This window comes from Entelurus aequoreus, linkage group LG13 (assembly GCF_033978785.1).
Source record: "Entelurus aequoreus isolate RoL-2023_Sb linkage group LG13, RoL_Eaeq_v1.1, whole genome shotgun sequence".
Classification (NCBI taxonomy): Eukaryota; Metazoa; Chordata; class Actinopteri; order Syngnathiformes; family Syngnathidae; genus Entelurus; species Entelurus aequoreus.
Window position 1 is genome coordinate 24,842,786 of NC_084743.1, and position 24,276 is coordinate 24,867,061.

General features: G+C 39.1%; 1 protein-coding gene across 1 annotated transcript in view; it reads left to right on the forward strand.

Annotated features, from left to right (window-relative positions):
• The first annotated feature begins 1,401 nt into the window (after positions 1-1,401).
• Positions 1,402-24,276, forward strand: part of LOC133663259 (gap junction gamma-1 protein-like) — a 23,650-nt gene continuing 775 nt past the window's right edge. Inside the window, exons 1-3 of the mRNA XM_062067609.1 lie at positions 1,402-1,601; positions 18,177-19,356; positions 23,914-24,276. The exon at positions 23,914-24,276 is cut by the window's right edge and continues 775 nt beyond it. Of these exons, the coding sequence (XP_061923593.1) occupies positions 18,210-19,356; positions 23,914-23,927 (1,161 nt within the window). The 5' untranslated portion in view covers positions 1,402-1,601; positions 18,177-18,209 and the 3' untranslated portion in view covers positions 23,928-24,276. The remainder of the gene's footprint in view (positions 1,602-18,176; positions 19,357-23,913) is intronic.

Below are 24,276 nucleotides of genomic sequence, written 5' to 3' on the forward strand. Positions count from 1 at the left end.
ATTTTTTTAATTTGCAGAAAATAGTTTTTATACTTGCAAACATTTGTTTTACCTGCAGAATCTTCATTTTACTTGTGACTATTTTTTTTAATTTAAAGAAAATTGTTTTTGTATTTGCGAATCTTTTTTTTTTTACTTGCAGGAATTGTATTTTTTTATGTGCAGATATTTTTTCTACTTGCAGAAAGTTGTTTTTACACTTGCGAAAATTTTTTTTTACTCCAAACAAATTGTTTTTATACTTGCAAATTGTTTTTTTTAAATTTTGTACAAAATAATTTTTATACTAGCAAATTGTTTTTTTTTACTTGCAATAATTTTTTAAAAATATTGTTTTTATTATTGCAAGTTGTTTTTTTAATTGCAGACATTTTGTTTTTACTTGTAAGTAACTTTTATATGAAAAAAAATGTTGTTATACTTGGAAAAAAAAAAAAACTTGCAGAAAATTGTTTTTATTCTTTTGATTCGTTCTTTTTCACTTGCAGGAAATTGTTTTTATACTTCAGAATTTTTTTATTTCACTTGCAGAAAATTGTTTTTATATTTGTGTATTGTTTTTTTTGTTTTTTTACTTGCAAATAGTTTTTTTTTCTTGCAGAAAATGTATTTTTTAACTTTCAAATATTTTTTTAATTTGCAGAAAATAGTTTTTATACTTGCAAACATTTTTTTTACCTGCAGAATCTTCATTTTACTTGTGACTATTTTTTTTTATTTAAAGAAAATTGTTTTTGTATTTGCGAATCTTTTTTTTTTTACTTGCAGGAATTGTATTTTTTTATGTGCAGATATTTTTTCTACTTGCAGAAAATTGTTTTTACACTTGTGAAAAAAAATGTTTTATTCCAAACAAATAACAATACACTAATTTATATTTGTGTATTGTTTTTTTTACTTGCGAATTTTTTTTTTTTCTTGCAGTAAATCGCTTTTATACTTGCGATTCGTTTTCCTTTTACTTACAGAAAGTAGTTTTTAATTGCGAATTAATGAAAATAATTGTTTTTATGTTTTCGTTCTTTTTCACTTGCAGAAAAATTGTTTTTATAGTTTAGATTTTTTTTAATTTCACTTGCAGAAAATTGTTTTTATATTTGTGTATTGTTTTTTTGTATTTTTTATTTGCGATTTTTTTTTTTTTACATGCAGTAAATTGCTTTTATACTTGCGATTCGTTTTCTTTTTACTTACAGAAAATAGTTTTTAATTGCGAATTAATGAAAATAATTGATTTTATGCTTGCGAGTCGATGGTAAATCGTGAGTAAAACACGCATTTCTGTGTGATTTTTTGGCGTTTTGGCAGTCATTTCACTCCATAGAGCCGTCTAGTGTGGTTCTCATCAAGGAGCCGTATATAAGGGCCGGATCGTTCACCAACGACGCATCGCCAGCAGCCCCCATTCTTTGTCTAACCTCCGCCGCACAACACGACACTGGAGAGAAGGATCCCCGCTCCTCACTGACAACACATCGAATGGCTTGAGCGGGAGTCCTTTTAAGGGCTTGAAAACAGGAAAATTAAAAAAAGCAAAAACCCTACAAGATAGACGAGCCTACTACCCGCGTTGGAGTGAAGCAGAGGACTTCAATCTCAAGGTATTTGTTAGACGCCACTTGGCAAACAAAGCGTGGCAGCATCTCTCACGTCTCCGAGCTCAAGTTTGGGCTCTAACTTTTAGTCTCCTACGTGTGTCCGACAACTACTTTTTATGTTCGTCCGACAACAGAAACCCTGTTAAATAGGTTTTTTTTAATTTTTTTATTTAATGCAACATTTCGTCAACGTTCGCCGAACCACGCGTTTGATCTTTTCTATTGGAAAGTGGCGCAAAATGAAGCCCTTGTGCGTAATTTCCACATTTTCTGTGTTATACCTCGTTTTTAGTCAAGACAAACTCACTTTTAAATGTGTAAAGTAGGGCTGCAACTAACGATTCATTTGATTTTCGATTTATCTGTCGATTATTACTTCAATTAATCGATTAATAATCGGATAAAAGAGACAAACTACATTTCAATCCTTTCCATTATTTTATTGGAAAAAAAACCAGCATACTTGCACCATACTTATTTTGATTATTGTTTCTCAGCTGTTTGTACATGTTGCAGTTTATAAATAAAGGTTTCTAAAAAAAATGTAAACAAAAAAAATCAAAATCAAATTGCCTCTGTGCATGCGCATAGCATAGATACAACGAATCGATGGCTAAATTAATCGCCAACTATTTTTATTATAGATTTTAATCGATTTATTTGATTAGTTGTTGCAGCCCTAGTGTTAAGTTGAATAAAAGAAGAACGCCGTACTCCAAACCCATTAAATGCCCTAATAGGAACTATAGTTATGGCTGTAAACGAGGTTAAAGCTATGATTGATTTGTGATTAATGTTTTGCATTCTTGGGTGGAAAACAGTCATGGGTGCCACGTGGAATATTCTGGACCACTGTGGAATTTCCTCCATTACATGTCCGTGAAATGATGGTGATTCATGTGTCCTGACTTAGTCCATGGTCTCGTATTTGCATCACATCAGACGGCTTAGTGACGCAGATTTTTGGCCACGGTTTGGCCTTCTTCCACAGACCCTGCAGGGATTATTGGGTGCCCTCCCAGATGTGGGAGCCACATCAGCCTTTATCCTTTCCTGTGGAATTCTCGAAGGCTCGGTCAGTGTGGAATTATCGGTCCCTGGTTGTGCGTTGGTTTAGGTTTGGTGGCTACCTGCGTCACGGTATAATGATCCTTTCCCAAACTCAAGGATTAAGGGAACTTTTATTGTCATACTAGCACATAAGCCTGTACTTAAAAACTCAGATTACCACCCCCCTCATTACGCAAAACCAACTTTTCTTACCTATTAGTACCTGTTTTTTGGATCTGCATAGCTCCCCAAAATGTTAATGGAGGCATGGTGGGGATTTTTACAAAACAATCTTGCCTTCCTTCATATGTCCTCCAAACCAGCTATTTGGAATTTGCCCCATTTGTGACGTTTTCCCCAATTGTGACACCAGCGGATTTCTCCATATATGGTAAGAGATTTACCTAAAGTGTTTTGCGCGAGTTCGCCATTGTACTCTAAGGTAGGGCTGGGCGATATGAACGAAAAAGTATATCTCGATATATTTTTACTTAAAGTAGATATTTGATTTATATCTTGATATATTTTTACATAAAGTAGATATTTGATATATATCTCGATATATTTTTACTTAAACTAGATATTCGATATATATCTCGATATATTTTTACTTTAAACTAGATATTCTATATATATCTCGATATATTTGTACTTAAACTAGATATTCGATATATATTTCGATATATTTTTACTTAAACTAGATATTCGATATATATCTTGATATATTTTTACTTAAACTAGATATTCAATATATATCTCGATATATTTTTAATTAAACTAGATATTCCATATATTTGTACTTAAACTAGATATTCAATATATATCTTCATATATTTTTTACTTAAACTAGATATTCGATATTTATCTCGATATATTTTTACTTAAACTAGATATTCGATGTACATCTCGATATATTTGTACTTAAACTAGATACCGTATTTCCTTGAATAGCCGCAGGGGCGCTAATTAATTTAAAACCTCTTCTCACTCCTGCGGTTACCAAAACCATGCGGAATGAGCAAGCATGCTCTAATTATTTTAAAACCTCTTCTCACTCCGGCGCATACCTTATCATTAAAAACACATTTAATAAAAAAAACGTTATTATGATCTTACCTTTACTTGTAGATGGGTCCATGTGCAGCTGCTTCTGATCAAAGGCAGTCTTTCTCATCTTTCTTCAATTTTAAAAGTCTCTGGAGATATTCCTCTAATTATTACCTCCTGCTTCGATTGAAAGTCCAGTTTAGAAAACTGTTTTATTTTAGATATGTAATCCTCCATGTTAAAAGTGCAAGCAAACAATTGCTGCATGCTTGCTGCTTGTTGTCTTCTTCTGCAGTACCTGTCTCCTGCAGTACTGGTAGTCGCAAGAAGGATCACTAGCGCCCTCTACCTCCTGGAGGCGGGAGTCATTTAATGACTCATATTTGACCCGGCGGAAGTGCCAAGCATGCGCTAATTATTTTGCGAAACGAGTTTGACCCGGCTGTAATTCTAGGCAGGCGAATACTATATTCCCGGCGCCAATTCAAGGAAATACGGTATTCGATATATTTGTACTTAAACTAGATATTTGATATATATATCTCTATATTTTTACTTAAACTAGATATTCGATATATATCTCGATATATTTTTACTTCAACTAGATATCCGATATATATCTCAATATATTTTTACTTAAACTAGATATTAGATATACATCTCGATATATTTGTACTTAAACTAGATATTCGATATATTTGTACTTAAACTAGATATTTGATATATATATCTCTATATTTTTACTTAAACTAGATATTCGATATATATCTCGATATATTTTTACTTCAATAGATATTCGATATATATCTCAATATATTTTTACTTAAACTAGATATTAGATATACATCTCGATATATTTGTACTTAAACTAGATATTCTATATATTTTTACCTAAACTAGATATTCGATATATATCTCGATATATTTTTACCTAAACTAGATATTCGATATATATCTCTATTTTTTTTACCTAAACTCGATATTCGATATGTATCTCGATATATTTTTCGGTGAAAGTATGCGTATAAAGATATTCATTTTTGAGTGATATTCAGTGAAATTGAACTGAATGACAACTGTACTGTAAACATTCAGTGGCCCTTTTATTAACCCAGTTAGTCAAGATTGGTATTAACAGCACAAAAATAGAAACTGTTTAAGTTGTGCAGAATTACATACCATAAATAAAATAGAAAAATATTCTTTCTGCGTAAAATAAATAACATAGCTGTGCAAATAACACAAAAAGTCGGATAAAAAGTACATTTGCAGGCAGGCAATTTGTGATTCCCCTTCCTGGTTCGATCTTGCCTCTGTTTGGCCTGTCCCTAACCAATTGTGTTAGTAGCCCGTGGAAGAGGAGCGGGGGAGAACAAGGAACACAACAAATAAGCGCCGTTTGGTAATTTTAACATGAAATTAATTATATCGATATTATATTTTCTTAATTCATATCTTGTTTAAAAATATAATGATATATCTTACAAACTCGATATATCGCCCAGCCCTAGTCTAAAGCTGTAGTCAATAAGCTCATTCTTTTTCTTTTTCCTCTTGTTGTGGGGCAGACGGGCTCGTACATGCATTCTCCGCTGTTATGTAGACTCAATATAAAAACGCTAAAACAATATAACAAGGATGACCGGGAGAAGACGCACTCGAAGTGGAAGCATGTGAATAAGACCGTCCATAAAACGGCGCATCCTGAAAAGATGCAGCTTGAAAGCAGTCTGCAAAACAATCTAAGCAACATTTTGACGAAAGAATCACCATTACATGTTAAGTAGATAATTGATTCTTAACCATAAGCCAGACCCGGGGAAATTGCGGCCCGTTAAGCTTTTCAATCTGGCCCGCCGGACATTCCCAAATTTTTTTATATCTTTAAGATCAAAACTGTAGCTGCCATTATGATGTGCAGTAATGTTTTCTAATGACCGTAAGTCTCGAACTATACAGAGTATTCCAATGGTTGGAATCTGCTACTATGGTAATCTAAGTCACAGCAGCTCAGACGAGGCACCAAGCGGTGTGGGTGGGGAGCGTTTCCACAGGGTTTTCAGAACGGCCAGCCTGAAATGCGGGTGTCAGGGACAGATGTGGAAGGAGATTATTTCAACAAAGTTCTAAAGTTTAGTAATTTATCAAATTGTAGGTGTTTTTTTTACCCTTTGCGTTCATATTTCGCTGTTTGTTGCATTTTTTGTTGATTGTAAAATATGTCGATCGAGAGGGGGTGTGACGTTCATATGTTGTCAATATTCTGTATTTTATCGTTCATAGTTAATATTGTAAATCCCACATTCTTTATTTTCATGTAAATTCTGGGTGTCTCATTCAGTAAAAAAATTAAAGTTAAAAAGTTAAAGTACCAATGACTGTCACACACACTAGGTGTGGTGAAATTTGTCCTCTGAGGTGAGGGGAGCGGTGGGCAGCAGCGGTGCCGCGCCCGGGAATCATTTTGGTGATGTAACCCCCAATTCCAAACCTTGATGCTGAGTGCCAAGCAGGGAGGTAATGGGTCCCATTTTTTTTATAGTCTTTGGTATGACTCGGCCGGGGTTTGAACTCACAACCTAAATTAAAATGTAATTCCGTTTTTTAAGGCGGTCTTTCATAACGTTTTTAGCATTCAATCAGACGTTATTGTGAGGTTTTGCATTAGTGTTCTTAAATATAGATATACCGACTCCCAGACACATTTTTTTTCTCTAAATTGGCATCCACTCTGTTGGATGCCTGTTGGATGCCAGTGTTTGATATGCTAGTGTAAGTTTGTTGTGCTGCTGCCTTTTTTAAACAAACTTTGTAGCGTGCAGTCACTTACTCCACCGTCTGTTGCAGCAAATCCAAACCACTGACAACACTTTTCTTTTCTTTGGAACAAACATCTTGTTTGTGTTAGTATTAGCCACGTTTCCTTATGTGTGTGAATCTCCGTTAAGGAAATAACAGAAGGCCGGGAGCTATGGAAGCTCTTGAGGGCAAAAAGTATGACTGAACACATACATTTATTTGTCAAAAGGTTAAAATGAATAAAATTGTCTGAATCAGATTGATCACATAATGGAATTTGGATTAATCACAGGTGATAAGTCGCTTGTATGGTTACAATCTCCTTGGTAGAAGACCTCAATATTTGTACACAATTGCAATTTTGTTGTCTGAATGTCATCCAGGAATATTTTCAAACGTTTTGCTTGAATGCATGTCATGTATTTGCACCAATGTTGGTAACCTTTTTATTTAAAGTTCTTTCAGGATGTATTTTGGAGTAAAATTTACCAGTCCCTTCACTGATTTTTGTATTTACGTATGCATTGATCTGATCACTGACCAATTAAGATTTAAGAATAAATTGCATGATTAATCTGTGTGGACTTAAATATGCGGTCAATTTTTGTGATTATTCACATGAGTTAACTCGTTAATTTTGACAGCCCGAATTACCGTACATTTCGGACTATAATATACTAACGTGTCTACGAGTGTCCGTGTTCATATTAACTTACAATGGCTTTCTTTTTGTATTGTTTCACAAATTCGTCAGTAAATTCACCGAAACGTCACCGTGGAGTTATTGAGTCAGTAGTTCATCCTCCGTTTGTATATTCAGCTTCAAAAAGATAAGGTTGTGAATCCTCATTAGTCGTCTTCGTTGTTTATCACATCTGCCATGATTACAACACACTCGTGTGTGTTTGCAGAAGAAGGGACACACATTAGTTGCCGGAAGTTGGATGTACGCCGCTATAAAACAGAAATTATTGCGCCACAGAAGGAAATCCTGCTATTGATTAAAATGACTAAAATACGGTAAATATTGTTTATATTACATATTGTTATGAACGCGTCTGTTACTACATTATAGATAGATGTTGATGGAGGGTTTTAAAAGTTGTTTGAGGGCTTTGAAGGCTACAACAGTGGCTCAGAATAGCCGCATCTTGAAAGCGTTTTTTTATCATCTTTAAAAAAAAAGGCATGTGTTCTTCTCTCTCATGATTGTCCTTAAAGGCCTACTGAAATGAATTTTTTTTATTTAAACGGGGATAGCAGATCCATTCTATGTGTCATACTTGATCATTTCGCGATATTGCCATATTTTTGCTGAAAGGATTTAGTAGAGAACATCGACGATAAAGTTCGCAACTTTTGGTCGCTGATAAAAAAGCCTTGCCTTTACCGGAAGTAGCGTGACGTCGCAGGTTGGAAGGCTCCTCACATTTCCCCATTGTTTACACCAGCAGCGAGAGCGATTCGGACCGAGAAAGCGACGATTACCCCATTAATTTGAGCCAGGATGAAAGATTTGTGGATGAGGAACGTGAGAGTGAAGGACTAGAGTGCAGTGCAGGACGTATCTTTTTTCGCTCTGACCGTAACTTAGGTACAAGGGCTCATTGGATTCCACACTCTCTCCTTTTTCTATTGTGGATCATGGATTTGTATTTTAAACCACCTCGGATACTATATCCTCTTGAAAATGAGTCGAGAACGTGAAATGGACATTCACAGTGACTTTTATCTCCACGACAATACATCGGCGAAGCACTTTAGCTATGGAACTAACGTGATAGCATCGTGCTTAAATGCAGATAGAAACAAAAGAAATAAGCCCCTGACTGGAAGGATAGACAGCAGATCAACAATACTACTATCAGGACACACCGAACCAAACACTGGACCTGTAACTACACGGTTAATGCTGTACCGCCTGTCGAAGCCTAGCAATGCTGTTGCTAACGACGCCATTGAAGCTAACTTAGCTACGGGACCTCGTCAGAGCTATGATAAAAACATTATCTCTCCACCTACGCCAGCCCTCATCTGCTCATCAACACCCATGCTCACCTGCATTCCAGCGATCGACGGCGCGACGAAGGACTTCACCCGATCATCGATGCGGTCGGCGGCTAGCGTCGGATAGCGCGTCTACTATCCTCAAAGTCCTCCTGGTTGTGTTGCTGCAGCCAGCCGCTAATACACCAATCCCACCTACAGCTTTCTTCTTTGCAGTCTCCATTGTTCATTAAACAAATTGCAAAAGATTCACCAACACAGATGTCCAGAATACTGTGGAATTTTGCGATGAAAACAGAGCTGTTTGTATTGGGATACAATGTGTCCGAATACTTCCGTTTCAACGATTGACGTCACGCGCAAACGTCATCATACATAGACATTTTCAACCGGAAGTTACGCGGGAAATTTAAAATTTCACTTTATAAGTTAACCCGGCCGTATTGGCATGTGTTGCAATGTTAAGATTTCATCATTGATATATAAACTATCAGACTGCGTGGTCGGTAGTAGTGGGTTTCAGTAGGCCTTTAATAGGCAAAATAGAAAAGTGCAGTTCCCCTTTAATAAGGGTCTATCTAGAGCAGGGGATCCGGAACGTTTTGCCTCCAAGGGCCAAAGTAAAAATGTGCCAATGGGCGACTTTAAGCGGGGAGTTTAGCCTCATACCGCTATATATAAGGTAATGGAGATTGTTACATCACTAATTAGCCTTGTGGTCATGCCATCATTTATTGTGTGATCTTTAAAGCAGTCCGTGTGAAAATGTGTTCAATTTGGGAAGCCACTCTGTGAGTGTGAATGATGTCTGTCTATCTGTGTTGGCCCTGTGATGAGGTGGCGACTTGTCCAGGGTGTACCCCGCCTTCCGCCCGATTGTAGCTGAGATAGGCTCCAGCGCCCCCCGCGACCCCGAAGGGAATAATAGGTAGAAAATGGATGGATGGCTCACAAATATTTTTTGGAGCTACCTGTTAAGAATTTGTGATGTTTACGCGAAGAGTCTTATTTTAAAACAGTTTACTTTTTAGCTGCCACGGTTTTTCTTATCTTCTTTTGGGTAGCTTTCCATCAGTTCATAAGTCACTGCCAATGAGTTTCGCAACGCTTTCAGAGATCTATTTTTTAGATAACAAAGTAAAACGCATTCCTTACACTATAGTTTATTATAGAATGAAGCACATGAACCTCCCCTTGGTTTGTTGTCAAATGTCAACATGGCGTAGTTGCAAACACAGGACTTTCGTTGTAAAGTTAAGAAAGAATAGTATTTAACAGGATGTTGCATCATGTTAAAGGACCCCGATTGGCTCCTAGGGCCGAGTGAAATGTTTGCAAAACTCTTTCAAATATTGATTAGGGGAAATAACTTCTTTGAAGTCATATGCATGTTGGTAGATGTTCAACTATGAAAAGAAACAGCACAGGTGCACATATGTCAGAAGTAGAGATGTCCAATAATGGCTTTTTTTGCAGATATTCTGATATTGTCCAACTCTTAATTACCGATTCCGATATCAACCGATACCGATATATATACAGTCGTGGAATTAACACAATATTATGCCTAATTTTGTTGTGATGCCCCACTGGATGCATTAAACAATGTAACAAGGTTTTCCAAAATAAATCAACTCAAGTTATGGAAAAAAAATGCCAACATGGCACTGCCATATTTATTATTGTAGTCACAAAGTGCATTATTTTTTTTAACATGTCTCAAAACAGCAGCTTGGAATTTGGTACATGTTCTCCCTGATAGAGCATGGTGAGGTGGGTGGGGGGGGGGGGGTGTATATTGTAGCGCCCCGGAAGAGTTAGTGCCGCAAGGGGTTCTGGGTGTTTATGTTGTGTTACGGTGCGGATGTTCTCCCGAAATGTGTTTGTCATTCTTGTTTGGTGTGGGTTCACAGTGTGGCGCATATTTCTGACAGTGTTACAGTTGTTTATTCGGACACCCTCAATGTGACCTGTATGGCTGTTGACCAAGTATGCATTGCATTCACTTGTGTGTGTGTGTGAAAAACCGTAGGTATTATGGAATCGGGCCGGCACGCAAAGACAGTGCCTTTATGGTTTATTGCCTCTCTGTACGTCTCCCTACGTCCGTGTACCACTCCGTACAGCGGCGTTTTAAAAAGTCATACATTTTACTTTTTGAAACAGATACAGATAATTTCCGATATTACATTTTAAAGCATTTATCGGCCGATAATATCGGCAGTCCGATATTATCGGACATCTCTAGTCAGAAGTGTAATTTCACTATACACAATGCAAGCTAATACATCGTACCTAATATACCAAAGTCCGGCTGGCTAATATGTATGATGGAATATCGGTATTGGCTAAAGTATTAGCCCACATTTCATGTTTTGTTTGTATTACCTCCATGCTTGGCACTCAGCATCAAGGGTTGGAATTGGGGGGTTAAATCACCAAAAAAATGATTCCCGGGCACGGCCACCGCTGCTGCTCACTGCTCCCCTCACCTCCCAGGGGATGGGTCAAATGCAGAGAATAATTTCACCACACCAATCATTGGTACTTAAACTTTAACACAGCTAGCCAGACGGCTAATGCGGTCTGTCATGATACACGTGTGACGTACTGCAGGTATTATGTTAAAAATAAAGCGTAACTCACTTGATGGACAGTTGTGCGTTTAGTCCAGCTGGCCGAGGACATTTTTCCGGTTTATTTGGCTAAGCACTCCATTTATGTCGAAATAGCATGGCTTCAAGTTCCACATTTTGCAGCTTCGAGTCACTTTCACCTCACTTTCTCGGCTTCCGTCTGCTCCAAAGTATCACTCTTCCTTCGTGCTCTCTTCTAGAAGGAAGTAGTTCATCCTCCATATATTCAGATTCACAAAGATAAGCTTGTGAATCCTCATTTGTCCAGAAATAGTCGTCTTTGTGGTTTGTTACCGAATCTGCCACGATTAGAAGACACACACGCCTTTGTTTCCGGAAGCAGGACACACATTTGTTGCCAAAGGTCAGACGTGCACTGCAGGGAAACGGAAATCACTGCACTGAAAAAATCAGTCCCCGGCAATGATCAAAATACGGTAAATATTGTACAAATTACATATTGTTATGAACGTGTTGTTGCTACATTGTATATAGACTTGCAGTGTGTATATAAAATGTTGATGGAGGATTTTGAAGTTGTTTTAAAGGGCTTTGAAGACTACAAAGATGACTTTCATTTTACCATGAATTGATTAACTTAAACAAGTTGAAAAATGTATTCGGGTGTTACCATTTAGTGGTCAATTGTACGGAATATGTACTGTACTGTGTAATCTGCTAATAAAAGTTTAAATCAATCAATCAAAGCTGCAAAAACACACGTGTGTTCTTGTCTCTCATGGTGATTGTGAACAATAGGCAACATTCCCAAAAAAGTGCAATTCCCCTTTTAAGGTGCTACAGTACAAAGCAATAATTAAGCTCAGTTACAGCTCATGTTATTCTATTCTGTGTTATGTGTTTTATGTTGCACGATTATGCCAAGTAAAATTCCTAGTTTGTGGACCCGTTTTCAAACAATGGCAATAAAACCTATTCTGATCCTGATTAACACAATAAAAGCTGAGCCATTAAAAGAGACAAATAATAAGACGTCAACTATTATCAGTGAAGCGTAGGAAACATAAAAAATATTAGTTTAAACATTGTCTATATCAGGTCTGGGCAATTATTTTGACTCGGGGGGGCCAAATTTAGAGAAAAAATGTGTCTGGGCGCCTGTATATCTATTTTTAGGAACACCAATGCAAAACCCCACAATAATGTCTGATTAAATGCTAAAAACGTTATAACAGACCACCTTAAAAAACGGAATGTAATTAAACAAAAATTTTACTGAATGAGACACCCAGAATGTACATGAAAATAAAGAATGTGGGATTTACAATATTAACTATGAAGGATAAAACCCTGAATATTGACAACATATTTTACCATCAAGCGAAACACAACAAAAATGCAACAAACAGCGAAATATGAATGCGAAGTGTAATATAAAAAAACCCACATACAATCTGATACATCTGATATATCACTAAGCTTTAGAACTTTGTTGTAAAAATTTCTTTCCGCGTCTGTCCCTGACACCCACATTTCAGGCTGGCTGCTCTAGAAACACTGTGGAAACGCTCCCCACCCACACTGCTTGGTGCCTCGTCTGAGCTGCTGTGACTTAGATTACCATGGTAACTCATTAGATTACCGTAGTAACTAGTATATCATGCAAAATTGCAGATTCCAACCATTGAAATACTTTTGTATAGTTCAAGACTTACGGTCATTTGAAAACATCTTAGATATAAAAAAATTTTTGGGAATGTCCGGCGGGCCAGATTGACAAGTTTAACGGGCCGCATGTAGCCCCCGGGCCATAATTTGCCCAGATCTGGTCTATATAGTTTGGTGATTTAAAAAAAATAATACAGATTTTTACTTCAATGCAGGTCAGCATTTCTTCAGTGACCTTATGTAACACGCCTTCTTCGGGCCGTACCTTTTCTGTTCTGCCCGGGACTCAAACTTGGGTCAACCGCATGGCAGACGAGCATGTTAGCTACCGAGCTAAAAGCCCAGGCTATCAACCCGAGAGCCAGCATTGCTCTTGAGGTTGTCGGGGAGCGCGGTTTATCGACCTACACATGGCCTCTGTTACACTTACACAATGTCCTTCATTCTGTGTGTTGACTTTACATCTTAAAGGCTTTCACAGAATAAAGTGACTGTACTCGTCAGTGTTGCCCATTGAAAGGCACCTCTCAGAAGGCGAATCATTGACCAACATTTCTCAGGGCCTGTGCTCCTTGTAGCACAATAGAATCTTGTGTAGTTCCTTCCGAGGCTTTATTTATTGAGGGACACTTTCCTCCATGACTAATGTCAAATATCACTTCAGAACTGTTTTCATTTGTATCTGGGGAGTTGGCCAATACAAACAGTTCCTAGGGACTACTTTATTCCTATGGAAAGAATGACTTGTTGGAATTAGATTCATTTGTATGGAGGGATGGATGTATTGAAGGTGCTCTCCAAATGGTATGTTTGTCTTTAATGTAACTCGTCTTGCAAATTCATCACTTGTAGTATGGCGTTTGTGTTACAGTACACAGTGGTGTGCAAAAATACTAGAACACTTGTCAAATCTGAAGAACCTGGTGTTTTACTTGTTCCCCGAGCCAGTATTGCACTCGTTTGCCCTTTTTGAAAGTTAAGGGCAAAGGTTCTGAGTATTTCACCTACAAATTTATCAATCCATTCCTATTTTTTTTTTTTTTTTTTTTTTAACATTTTACTCTAATATTTAATGTGGCCTCTTCAATGTACTTTCTGAGAGTTTGTAACCTTGATGTCATTCCACACTCTCAGAAGGTAGTTGTAATGAATATAAGGTAGATTTGACTTTTTGTCCAGCATTTCCAATGTTTCCCAGAATTTTATATATATATGAAGTGAAGTGAATTATATTTATATAGCGCTTTTCTCTAGTGACTCAAATCGCTTTACATAGTGAAACCCAATATCTAAGTTACATTTAAACCAGTGTGGGTGGCACTGGGAGCAGGTGGGTAAAGTGTCTTGCCCAAGGACACAACGGCAGTGACTAGGATGGCGGAAGTGGGAATCGAACCTGGAACCCTCAAGTTGCTGGCACGGCCACTCTACCAACCGAGCTATGCTGCCCTATGGGGAACATAGTCATAACAAAGACTATACAAATGGGACCCATTACCTCCCTGCTTGGCACTCAGCTTCAAGGGTTGGAATTGGGGTTGAATCACCAAAAATTATTCCCGGGCGCGGCCACCGCTGCTGCTCACTGCTCCCCTCACCTCCCAGGGGGTGATCAAGGGTGATGGGTCAAATGCAGAAGACAAATTTCACCACACCTAGTGTGTGTGTGACAATCATTGGTACTTTAACTTTAACTTATGTTCACCATTAATTAGTTGCTTATTAAAGTAACAAAGACTTAATTTAGAGTTATTTGAACACTAGGTGAACATATACGGGTTAGTTTGGGTTAGGGTTACTAATAAGCAATAATTCTGAGGTTATTGAGGGAACACTCTTAGTTAATGGCTTACTGGTTGTATAATAAGGCCATGCAGAATAAGGCATTAATAAGTACTTAATAATGACTAATTAACAGCCAATACTGTATATATATGTGTGTGTGTGTGTGTTTTCTGGCAATGCTTACTTAATGGGGACATCACTCTGTTTACACAGCCACCTTTAGGGGACATCTGACGGTATGGGGACAAAAAAAACAGGTCCCCTAAAGCAGGCGTGTCCAAAGTGCGGCCCGAGGGCCATTTGTGGCCCCCAGCTAATTTTGTTAATTCTGAAAATACTACAATAAAAATGTAAAACATGAAAAAGTGTAATAAAAGAGTAAACAGGTGAAATGTAACAAGAAAATGTTGCAATGTTGACACTAATAACACAAAGCTGCCATGCGGACTGTTATTGACCTATTGAAGGCTCCAATTACTTCACTGGTACAATTCCACTTTGAAATATTTTGGGGGGAAAATATTGCATATTTTGTGCGAAACAAAGTTTTCTTTCACAAAAAGGGCAAAAAACAAACAAAAAATGAAAAAATTATAAAATCTTATAATCAACAGATCTACCGACTTAAGCGTTAAAAGTAAAAAAAATAGAAATTTGGCTTATTTTCAACACTTATTCTTTTTATTGTTATGAATTATTGACCTATTTAAGGTTCCAATTACTTCACATCAAATATTCCACTTTGAAATGTTTTGGGGGAAAATGTTGCATAGTTTGTGTGTTTGCCATATAAATAAGGGTTTTGACATAAAGGGCATAAACATAATAACAAAATTCAACAAAACTTTATAACGACATACAGACCTGAAGTTGATCTCGAGATTCAAGCGTTAAATGAGAAAATAATAATTTATGACTTATTTCTAACATTTTTTATGACTGAGACTCTCTTCCGGGTACCGGGGACCAAACTTGAGGAAAGCCATAACGGTTAAAAAAAAAACCTATATATTGTATTGGTTTAAAAAAAAGGAAAAATATAAAAATGGGCCCCGCATGCTTTTATTTTTCAGTCTGTGGCCCTGAGTGGAAAAAGTTTGGACACCCCTGCCCTAAAGGGGAAACTTTTTTAAATGATAGTCAGATCCATTCTGAAGATGCCTAGATGATTTTTAAGCTTTGGCCCATAAAACGTGTCTGAACCGAGGTTGTCGTTGTGGCTTGAGACACTCGTGATTTAGAGCTGTCCAAGTAAACTTGGATAGATTGATTGTCGGTAAGCAGGTCATTTAGGCAGTTTTGACAACGCTGTACAAAGTAGCACGGTAGTTAACGACAGCACTCTGCTGACTGAGCACCGGAGATCGATAAGCCCGCCCACAATGCATGTGCTGCCTGGCACAAAAAGCATACAATGGGTGGATGAAACGCTTGTACAAGAAAACCTATTTATTCAGCCTGGTTCCTAAATCAAAGTTCATACATTGAGGGGTTCGTAAATCGAGGTTCAACTGTATATAGACATTTTATTGGAAATACAGAATCCGCCATTCGGTATAGAAAAAAATAATAATTTTGAGGTGGTGTCATAACATTTTAAGCATTTTGTCATTCATTACTGAATGAGTTTTGTATCAGCCTTTTGATATGCTTCCTTACTTTTTCTCACAGCCTCTCAGAAATTTGCAGCTTAAATTTTGCGCCTGCCTGTTACAATGACAAACACCTCCTTCTGTTTTTTTCACTAATGCAAAGCAACCTCCAGATATTTAAAGTGCTGATGGGGAAAAAAAGAGTGCAGCTTGCACAACACAATTACGGTTAAAGAACGAAGAACTCCAGGTAGACTACATACATACAGTATCTTAAAACACAGGTCCCAGGCAAAACATCTTCGCTCAATGTGGCACGCAACTCGTATAATAATAATTATAAAAACATATATATAATTTCCCACCACAGGTTTAAGCCATATAACTGTTTGTGTGTGTGTGGGGGGAATTTTACAGAACAAGCTAGGCAGAAATATTTAAAGATCCTACAGCAGGCAGTGGAGGAATCAACTTTATTTTTCAAACAATGGCGACCCCTTGTGGCTATGACTGAAAGCACAACACCACGAAGATAAGTGGTTGGGGTTGCTGTCTTATGTTGAGTCTCAGTTAGTGCTGGACGATATGGCTTAAAAATTCATCATGCTCAGTGTTTATCGGTTGATATCTATAATTATTGATATTTTTGGATATCGAAAATGAGGACCAGAAGAAAAATATGTTTAAAAAAAAAAAAGTGTTCAAATGTAACTTTCCTCTGCTTATAAGGCAGAACGATAATGTCAACACAACCACGGAAAACACACAAAATTCTAAAATCACATTGAACACTTAACAATAACCTCTTCAACGAAGGTACAAACCTCAGGGATATGTAAGAAATGATTAATTAAGTCTAACAAACTAATGCAAAGAGTGTAAATGTAAACAGAGAAGCCTGAGAATAAGTATTTTTGCAGGTTTACGGCTGTTTAACATTTAATTTGGTGTATTATTCCTATTTAAGTATTACATAATTTATGTTTTGCAGTGGGGTGTAACAAGGGGATGGGTCAAAATGCCGAGGGTAATAGTTTGACTATCAGTAGTACTTTAACTTTAACACAGACTCTCATAAAAACATGTTAGCACATTAGCTACTGCTAATTAGCAAAGCCAGATTCATTACATCACGAGAGCACGTACAAATATGCATGAAAACATTCTTTCAGACATCACACCTGGGACGGTGTACTAAGTATGAATAGTTTTAGTTATATTGTAAAACTTACCAACGTTGCTTGGAGTGATGAATGAAGAATCCATACGAGTAGAATGCTATGGATGGCTAGAAGAAGGAACGGCACTTGTACTTCCGGTTGAAAGCAATATAAAGAAGGAAATCTAGTCGACGAAGCACATGCAGTAAGCGAACTCGTCCAAATGATGGCGCCATAGCACCAACAAACTGGGAAATTTGTGAAACTGGACCAATACAAAAATTATGCCATTGCAAGTTAATAATACTAACACAGACCCTCGTAAAAATGTTAGCATATTAGCTAAGACTAACGAAGCCAGCTTCATTACATCACGATAGCAAGTATAATTATGCATGAAAACATTATTTCAGACATCACACCTGGGACGGTGTATTAAGTATTAATAGTTTTAGTTGTATTGTAAAACAGTGCTTGGAATGTTGAATGAAGAATCCATACGAGTAGAAACGCTAGAGGAAGGCACAGCACTTGTACTTAAGGTTGAAATCCTGTCGACAAAGTACATGCAGTGAGTGAACTTGTCCAAATGATGGCGCCATAGCACAAACAGTAAAACCTTTTTCAGTGTCTGTTGAAAACTATTTGTTGAATTCAAACATTACGGCCTGTTAGCGAAGAACAATCCATAAATTAGCCACAGTTTTATAAGCCGCAGGGTTCAAAGCGTAGGGAAAAATATCCTCTGTAATTTACAGCAGTGGTATCAGTTTTATGAATCACCTTCACTATATTGCTGACTCCACTGCATTGTGCAAACTCAGCAAAAAAGGAGACACCAACATTCATTTGTCTCCATCTCTTCTTTTTCAGATCAGAGGAAATCGCGGCTGATCCACAGACAAAATGAGCTGGAGTTTCCTCACACGTCTCTTGGACGAGATTTCCAATCACTCAACGTTCGTGGGCAAAATCTGGCTCACCCTCCTGATCGTGTTCCGCATCGTGCTGACCGCCGTGGGGGGCGAGTCCATCTACTACGATGAGCAGAGTAAATTTGTGTGCAACACGCAGCAGCCCGGGTGCGAGAACGTGTGCTACGACGCCTTCGCGCCGCTGTCCCACATCCGCTTCTGGGTGTTCCAGGTGATCATGATCACCACGCCCACCATCATGTACCTGGGCTTCGCCATGCACAAGATCGCCCGCATGGAGGACGTGGATTACCGGCCGCGCGGCAGGAAGCGCATGCCGATCGTGAGCCGCGGCGCCAACCGCGACTACGAGGAAGCGGAGGACAACGGCGAGGAGGACCCGATGATCCATGAAGAGATTGAGCCAGAGAAGGACAAGGAGGTGGAGGAGAAGCCCAGCAATAAGCACGACGGACGCCGCCGCATCAAGCGAGACGGCCTGATGAAAGTCTACGTGTTTCAGCTTCTGTCTCGTGCCATTTTTGAGGCGTCCTTCCTGTTCGGGCAGTACGTCCTTTACGGGCTGGAGGTGTCGCCGTCATACGTGTGCACGCGGTCTCCCTGCCCGCACACGGTGGATTGCTTCGTCTCGCGGCCCACGGAGAAAACCATATTCCTGCTCATCATGTATGCAGTCAGTGCCTTGTGTCTGCTCTTCACCCTGCTGGAGATCCTTCACCTGGGCTTCAGCGGCATCCGGGACTGCTTCTGTGCCCCCCGCTCCCGACCTCCCACCCCTCGTCACCCCGCGCTGGCCAGCCAGCGGTCCTCCATCAGCCGCCAGCCCTCCGCGCCGCCGGGCTACCACACGGCCCTGAAGAAGGACCCCTCGGGGAAGCTGGGCTTCAGGGACAACCTGGCCGACTCCGGCCGCGAGTCCTTCGGCGACGAGGCGTCCTCGCGAGAGCTGGAGCGGCTGCGCAGACACCTGAAGCTGGCCCAGCAACACCTGGACCTGGCTTACCAGACCGAGGAGCACAGCCCGTCTCGCAGCAGCAGCCCAGAATCCAACGGCACCGCAGCCGAGCAGAACAGACTCAACTTCGCCCAGGAGAAGCAGAGCAGCACATGTGACAAAGGTAACTACAGAACGACCGCTTATGTTAAGCATTAGACCGACCAATTTAACCATTTTTTTAAGGGTGTAACGGTACACAAAAATTTCGGTTCGGTACGTACCTCCGTTTAGAGGTCACGGTTCGGTTCATTTTCTGTACAGTAAGAAAACAAACAAAATATAAATTGTTTTGGTTATTTATTTACCAAATTTGTAAACAATGGCTTTATCCTTTTAACATTGGGAACACTATAATAATTCTGCCCAAAAATAGAAGTAGCTCTGTGTGTGATGGATGTGCGCCACCACTAGGCTGATCATTGCAACAGCAGGCAGTCATGAATGCTAAGCATAACAATAACGTACATATACACACAGGGTCCATTGCCAGGGGTAATGTGGTCAACATATATAAAATAAAAACTAAATAAGATAAGGCTCAGAATGGTTTAACAAAATCTTTCTACATATAAAGTGCTTTTTTTGATTGATTGATTGAGACTTTTATTAGTAGATTGCACAGTACAGTACATATTCCGTACAATTGACCATTAAATGGTAACACCCGAATTAGTTTTTTAACTTGTTTAAGTCAGTGTCCACGTTAATCAACATTAAACATTAAGTTGTTGCTCAGATTAAATAAAATGACAAAACTTGTCTTCTACATATAAAAAGTGCAACATTAAACAGTTTCAAGTCAACTCAGCTTCAGATGAACTTTTCTTCCCCACCCCCCCAGCCTTTAACTCCGGTGACTTTCACTCAATCTTCATGTTTTTTGCCAGAAAAATCAGTTTATCTACATTGTCTGCAGAAAGAAGTGGGTCAAAATCTAGTTTTTAATGCAATATGGTCTTAAATCTGCTGCTATAAAAACACCAATGGCATTTGTTATTGCTTTAGCCCTGCCTGACTCGCCGAGGAGAGGCTGCTTGAATGCGGAGTTTGCACGACGCTAGTCTTTTTCTTCACTTGGGGGTGGTAACTCTTCAAATGGGTTAGCATGTTTGACGTGTTGCCAGAAACATACCCTACTGCTGTCTGCAAACCGCTTTCACTCTGTTGTCGTAGCCCGGTTGCTGCTAGCATGCCGTGTGTTGTGCCTCGGTGTGCATTGTTTAAACAAAGTGCGGTACGCTACTTAATATGTCCGTGTGGAAACTCGTTCGGTACACCTCCGAACCGAAACCCCCGTACCGAAACGGTTCAATACAAATACACGTACCGTTACACCCTTACATTTTCTCCTACTAACTTTCGCCAGACACACCAATACGGTTGCTCTTGATAGGAAGTCGCCATTTGCTATATTTGTTACATGGGACAATGCACATTTATAAACATATAAAATGCAAAGGTGCCCAATCGTAACCCAAAAAATCTAGGTTCCATCCGCAGTCCGCGGCAGGTTAATGACCTAAGATGAGGGCAGATCAGGAACAAAGCGACCGTAGTAGTTAGAGTGCATAAGGCAAATGGAGAAGTGCTAAATTGTTGCATATACAAAAATTGTGCTGAACGAAGAAAAAACCCCTTTCCCTTGGCCTAGTAAGTAAAATTGGACCAAAAAAAGCTAACGTTAGTGTATCTACGCATGAAATATTGCACAAAATATGAATACATAACTTTGCATGGGTTCCCTCCGGGTACTTCGGCTTCCTCCCACCTCCAAAGACATGCACCTGGGGATAGGTTGATTGGTAACACTAAATTGGCCCCAGTATGTGAATGTGAGTGTGAATGTTATCTGTCTATCTGTGTTGGCCCTGCGATGAGGGGGCAACTTGTCCAGGGTGTACCCCGCCTCCCGCCCAAATGCAGCTGAGATAGGCTCCAGCACCCCCCGGGACCCCGTAGGGGATAAGCGTTAGAAAATGGATGGAGGGATGGATCTTCTAGAATGGAAATGGAAACCCACAGAAATGTATTCATTTTTCATGCATTTTCATGCACATCTACGGTCCCCTCCAAGGTTTCTCATTACGCCCAATTGGTTGAGTTTTTTTGTTGCCCTTTTGGGATTAAGGGCTATATAAGGAAACTTTGATGATTGATTGGGAAAAAAAACAACAGTTTTTGAAATTATGAAACGCGATTCAGATATTAATCGATTCTTTCCGTGCACCTCTTGTATGCATGTACCTCTGTCGACTATGTTCCTGCTGAGTATGTTTTTACGGCTTTAGTCTGGGCGGGGGTGTCTTCTTGTCATGAAACACTGACAGCATGATTTACAGTCGTGGTCAAAAGTTTACATACACCTGTAAAGAACATAATGTCATGGCTGTCTTGAGTTTCCAATAATTTCGGAACAGCTCAATTTTTGTTTCACCTGACCACAGAACTTTCCCCCAGAAGGTCTTAATTAGGGCTGCAACTAACAACTAATTTAATAATCGATTAATCTGTCGATTATTACTTTGATTAATCGATTAATAATCGGATAATAGAGACAAACTACATTTCTATCCTTTCCAGTATTTTATTGAAAAAAAACAGCATACTGGCACCATACTTATTTTGATTATTGTTTATCAGCTGTTTGTAAATGTTGCAGTTTATAAATAAAGGTTTATAAATAAAAAGTAGCCTCTGCGCATGCGCATAGCATAGATCCAACGAATCGATGACTAAATTAATCGCCAACTATTTTTATATTTGATTTTAATCGATTTATTCAATTATTTGTTGCAGCCCTAGTCTTAATGTTTGTCCATGGGATGTCAGATGAAACAAAAATTGAGCTGTTTGGCCACAATACCCGGTAGAAAATGGACGGATGGCAGTTTGGAGGAGAAAAGGTGAGTCCTTCAATCCCAGGAACACCATGCCTACCGTCAAGCATTGTGGTGGTAGTATTATGCTCTGGGCCTGTTTTGCTGCCAATGGGACAATGAAAAAGGAGGATCACCTCCAAATTCTTCAGGACAACCTAAAATCATCAGCCCGGAGGTTGTGTCTTGGGCGCAGTTGGGTGTTCCAACAGGACAATGACCCCGAACATACGTCAAAAGTGATAAAGGAATGGCTAAATCAGGCTAGAATTAAGGTTGTAGAATGGCCATACCAAAGTCCTGACTTAAAAGTGTGGACAATGCTGAAGAAACAAGTCCATGTCAGAAAACTAACACATTTAGCTGAATTGCACCAATTTTGTCAAGAGGAGTGGTCAAAAATTCAAGCATAAGCTTGTGGATGGCTACCAAAAGCGCCTTATTGCAGTGAAGCTTGCCAAGGGACAAATATTAACATTGCTGTATGTAGGGTTGGGTATCGAGTATCGATTGGAACCGGGACTAACTTTCCGATTCTCCCGGAATCGTTCAAAAGTTTAAATTTCGATTCCTATTTTCGATACCCAGTCAGCCGACCGGAAAAAAATATGTCTGCCGAACCGGAAGAAGAAGCCGCTGAACACCAATGAAGCGCCCACCGCCGGAAGTGTTAGCATAGCCGAGCGAGTCAGTCAAGCTCAAGCATGGATAGCGGGCGTCGGCGGTCGAAAGTGTGGCTTTACTTTATAAAAAAAAATGAAATAACCGCGAAATAACAGAGCTCCATGTCCATCAAGAAACGAGTGGAGAGAGAGCTGCAGATGTACCAGAACGTTCCACCGATACTTATGTCTGACGACCCTGCTGCATGGTGGTGGTCCGGTGGAACCAACAAAAGACTTATCCTTTGCTGTCAGATCTCGCTTTCTCATATTTATGCGTTCAAGCTTCTTCCACACCCAGCGAACGTGTATTTTCCACAGCAGGAGACACTATCTGTCCAGAACGCTCACGCATCCTGCCTGAGAAGGCGGATATGGTCATTTTCCTAAACAAGAACTGTCTCTGATTTTATACTGTACCTGGGTTTTGCAAGTTGTTTCTTATTGTTTATTTGCTTTTCTGCACCAGGTTAGCCCATCAGTGGGAGCACGGTAACATTTTTAAGTACCTGCAGCATCATACACTTGTGTGTGTAAATGTGTTTTCATGAGGTTTTCAAAAATAAAGCTCTCTTGAGGAAAGTGTACCCCTGGGAAAATGTATTCATAATTTATAATATTTATATTCAAGTTCATAGATTTTATATTCATATTCTAGTTGAAAACAGCCGTGTGAGGAATTTATAGTAAAGTTCATAAAAAGTTAATAGAATTAAAATTGATGGAGAATGTCAGACTATTTCATTCAGAAAGACTGTAGGTTAGCTAGCTCATTTAAAATATCCTAAACTTTTTTTTTGACCCTGCCTCTTAAAAGAATCGGAACCGAGAATCGTCAGGAATCGGAATCGAAACAAAGAATCGGAATCGGAATCCTTCAAATTCAAACGATACCCAACCCTAGCTGTATGTATACTTTTGACCCAGCAGATTTGGTCACAAAAGAACCAAACTTCATGAATGTTTTTTGTGACCAACAAGTATGTGCTCCAATCACTCTATCACAAAAATTCAAGAGTTGTAGAAATTATTGGAAACTCAAGACAGCCATGACATTATGTTCTTTACAAGTGTAACTTTTGACCACGACTAAGTATCTAAATACACAAGTAACACCTCAATCTCTCCTTCCTCTCTCAGGTATGCGCGCTTAAGCTTGCATCCGCTCTGCGGACACTGAAAGGAACATCGGGCGCAGCGAATGGACACAAAGGAAGCAAAACTGGAAGTGTGTGACCATGTAGGAATTAGCTTGAGGTGGATGAAGTCAGCCCAAGCCTGTCAGTGTTAGGACCGGTTCAGGACTACCATCGAGTGGGAGGAGGAGAAAGTGGTCTCCGCCTGACTTTACTTGAGACCTCAGTCTGTTTGATGAAGATCCAAAGTGCTTTCAAATGACCGTTACCGGTTCACAACGGTTCCCCTCAGGGCAACTTCTATCTTTCCTTTTTATTTTTTTTGTTATTTGTATGAAATCTTTCTTACGAGTCTTAGAACTTAGAG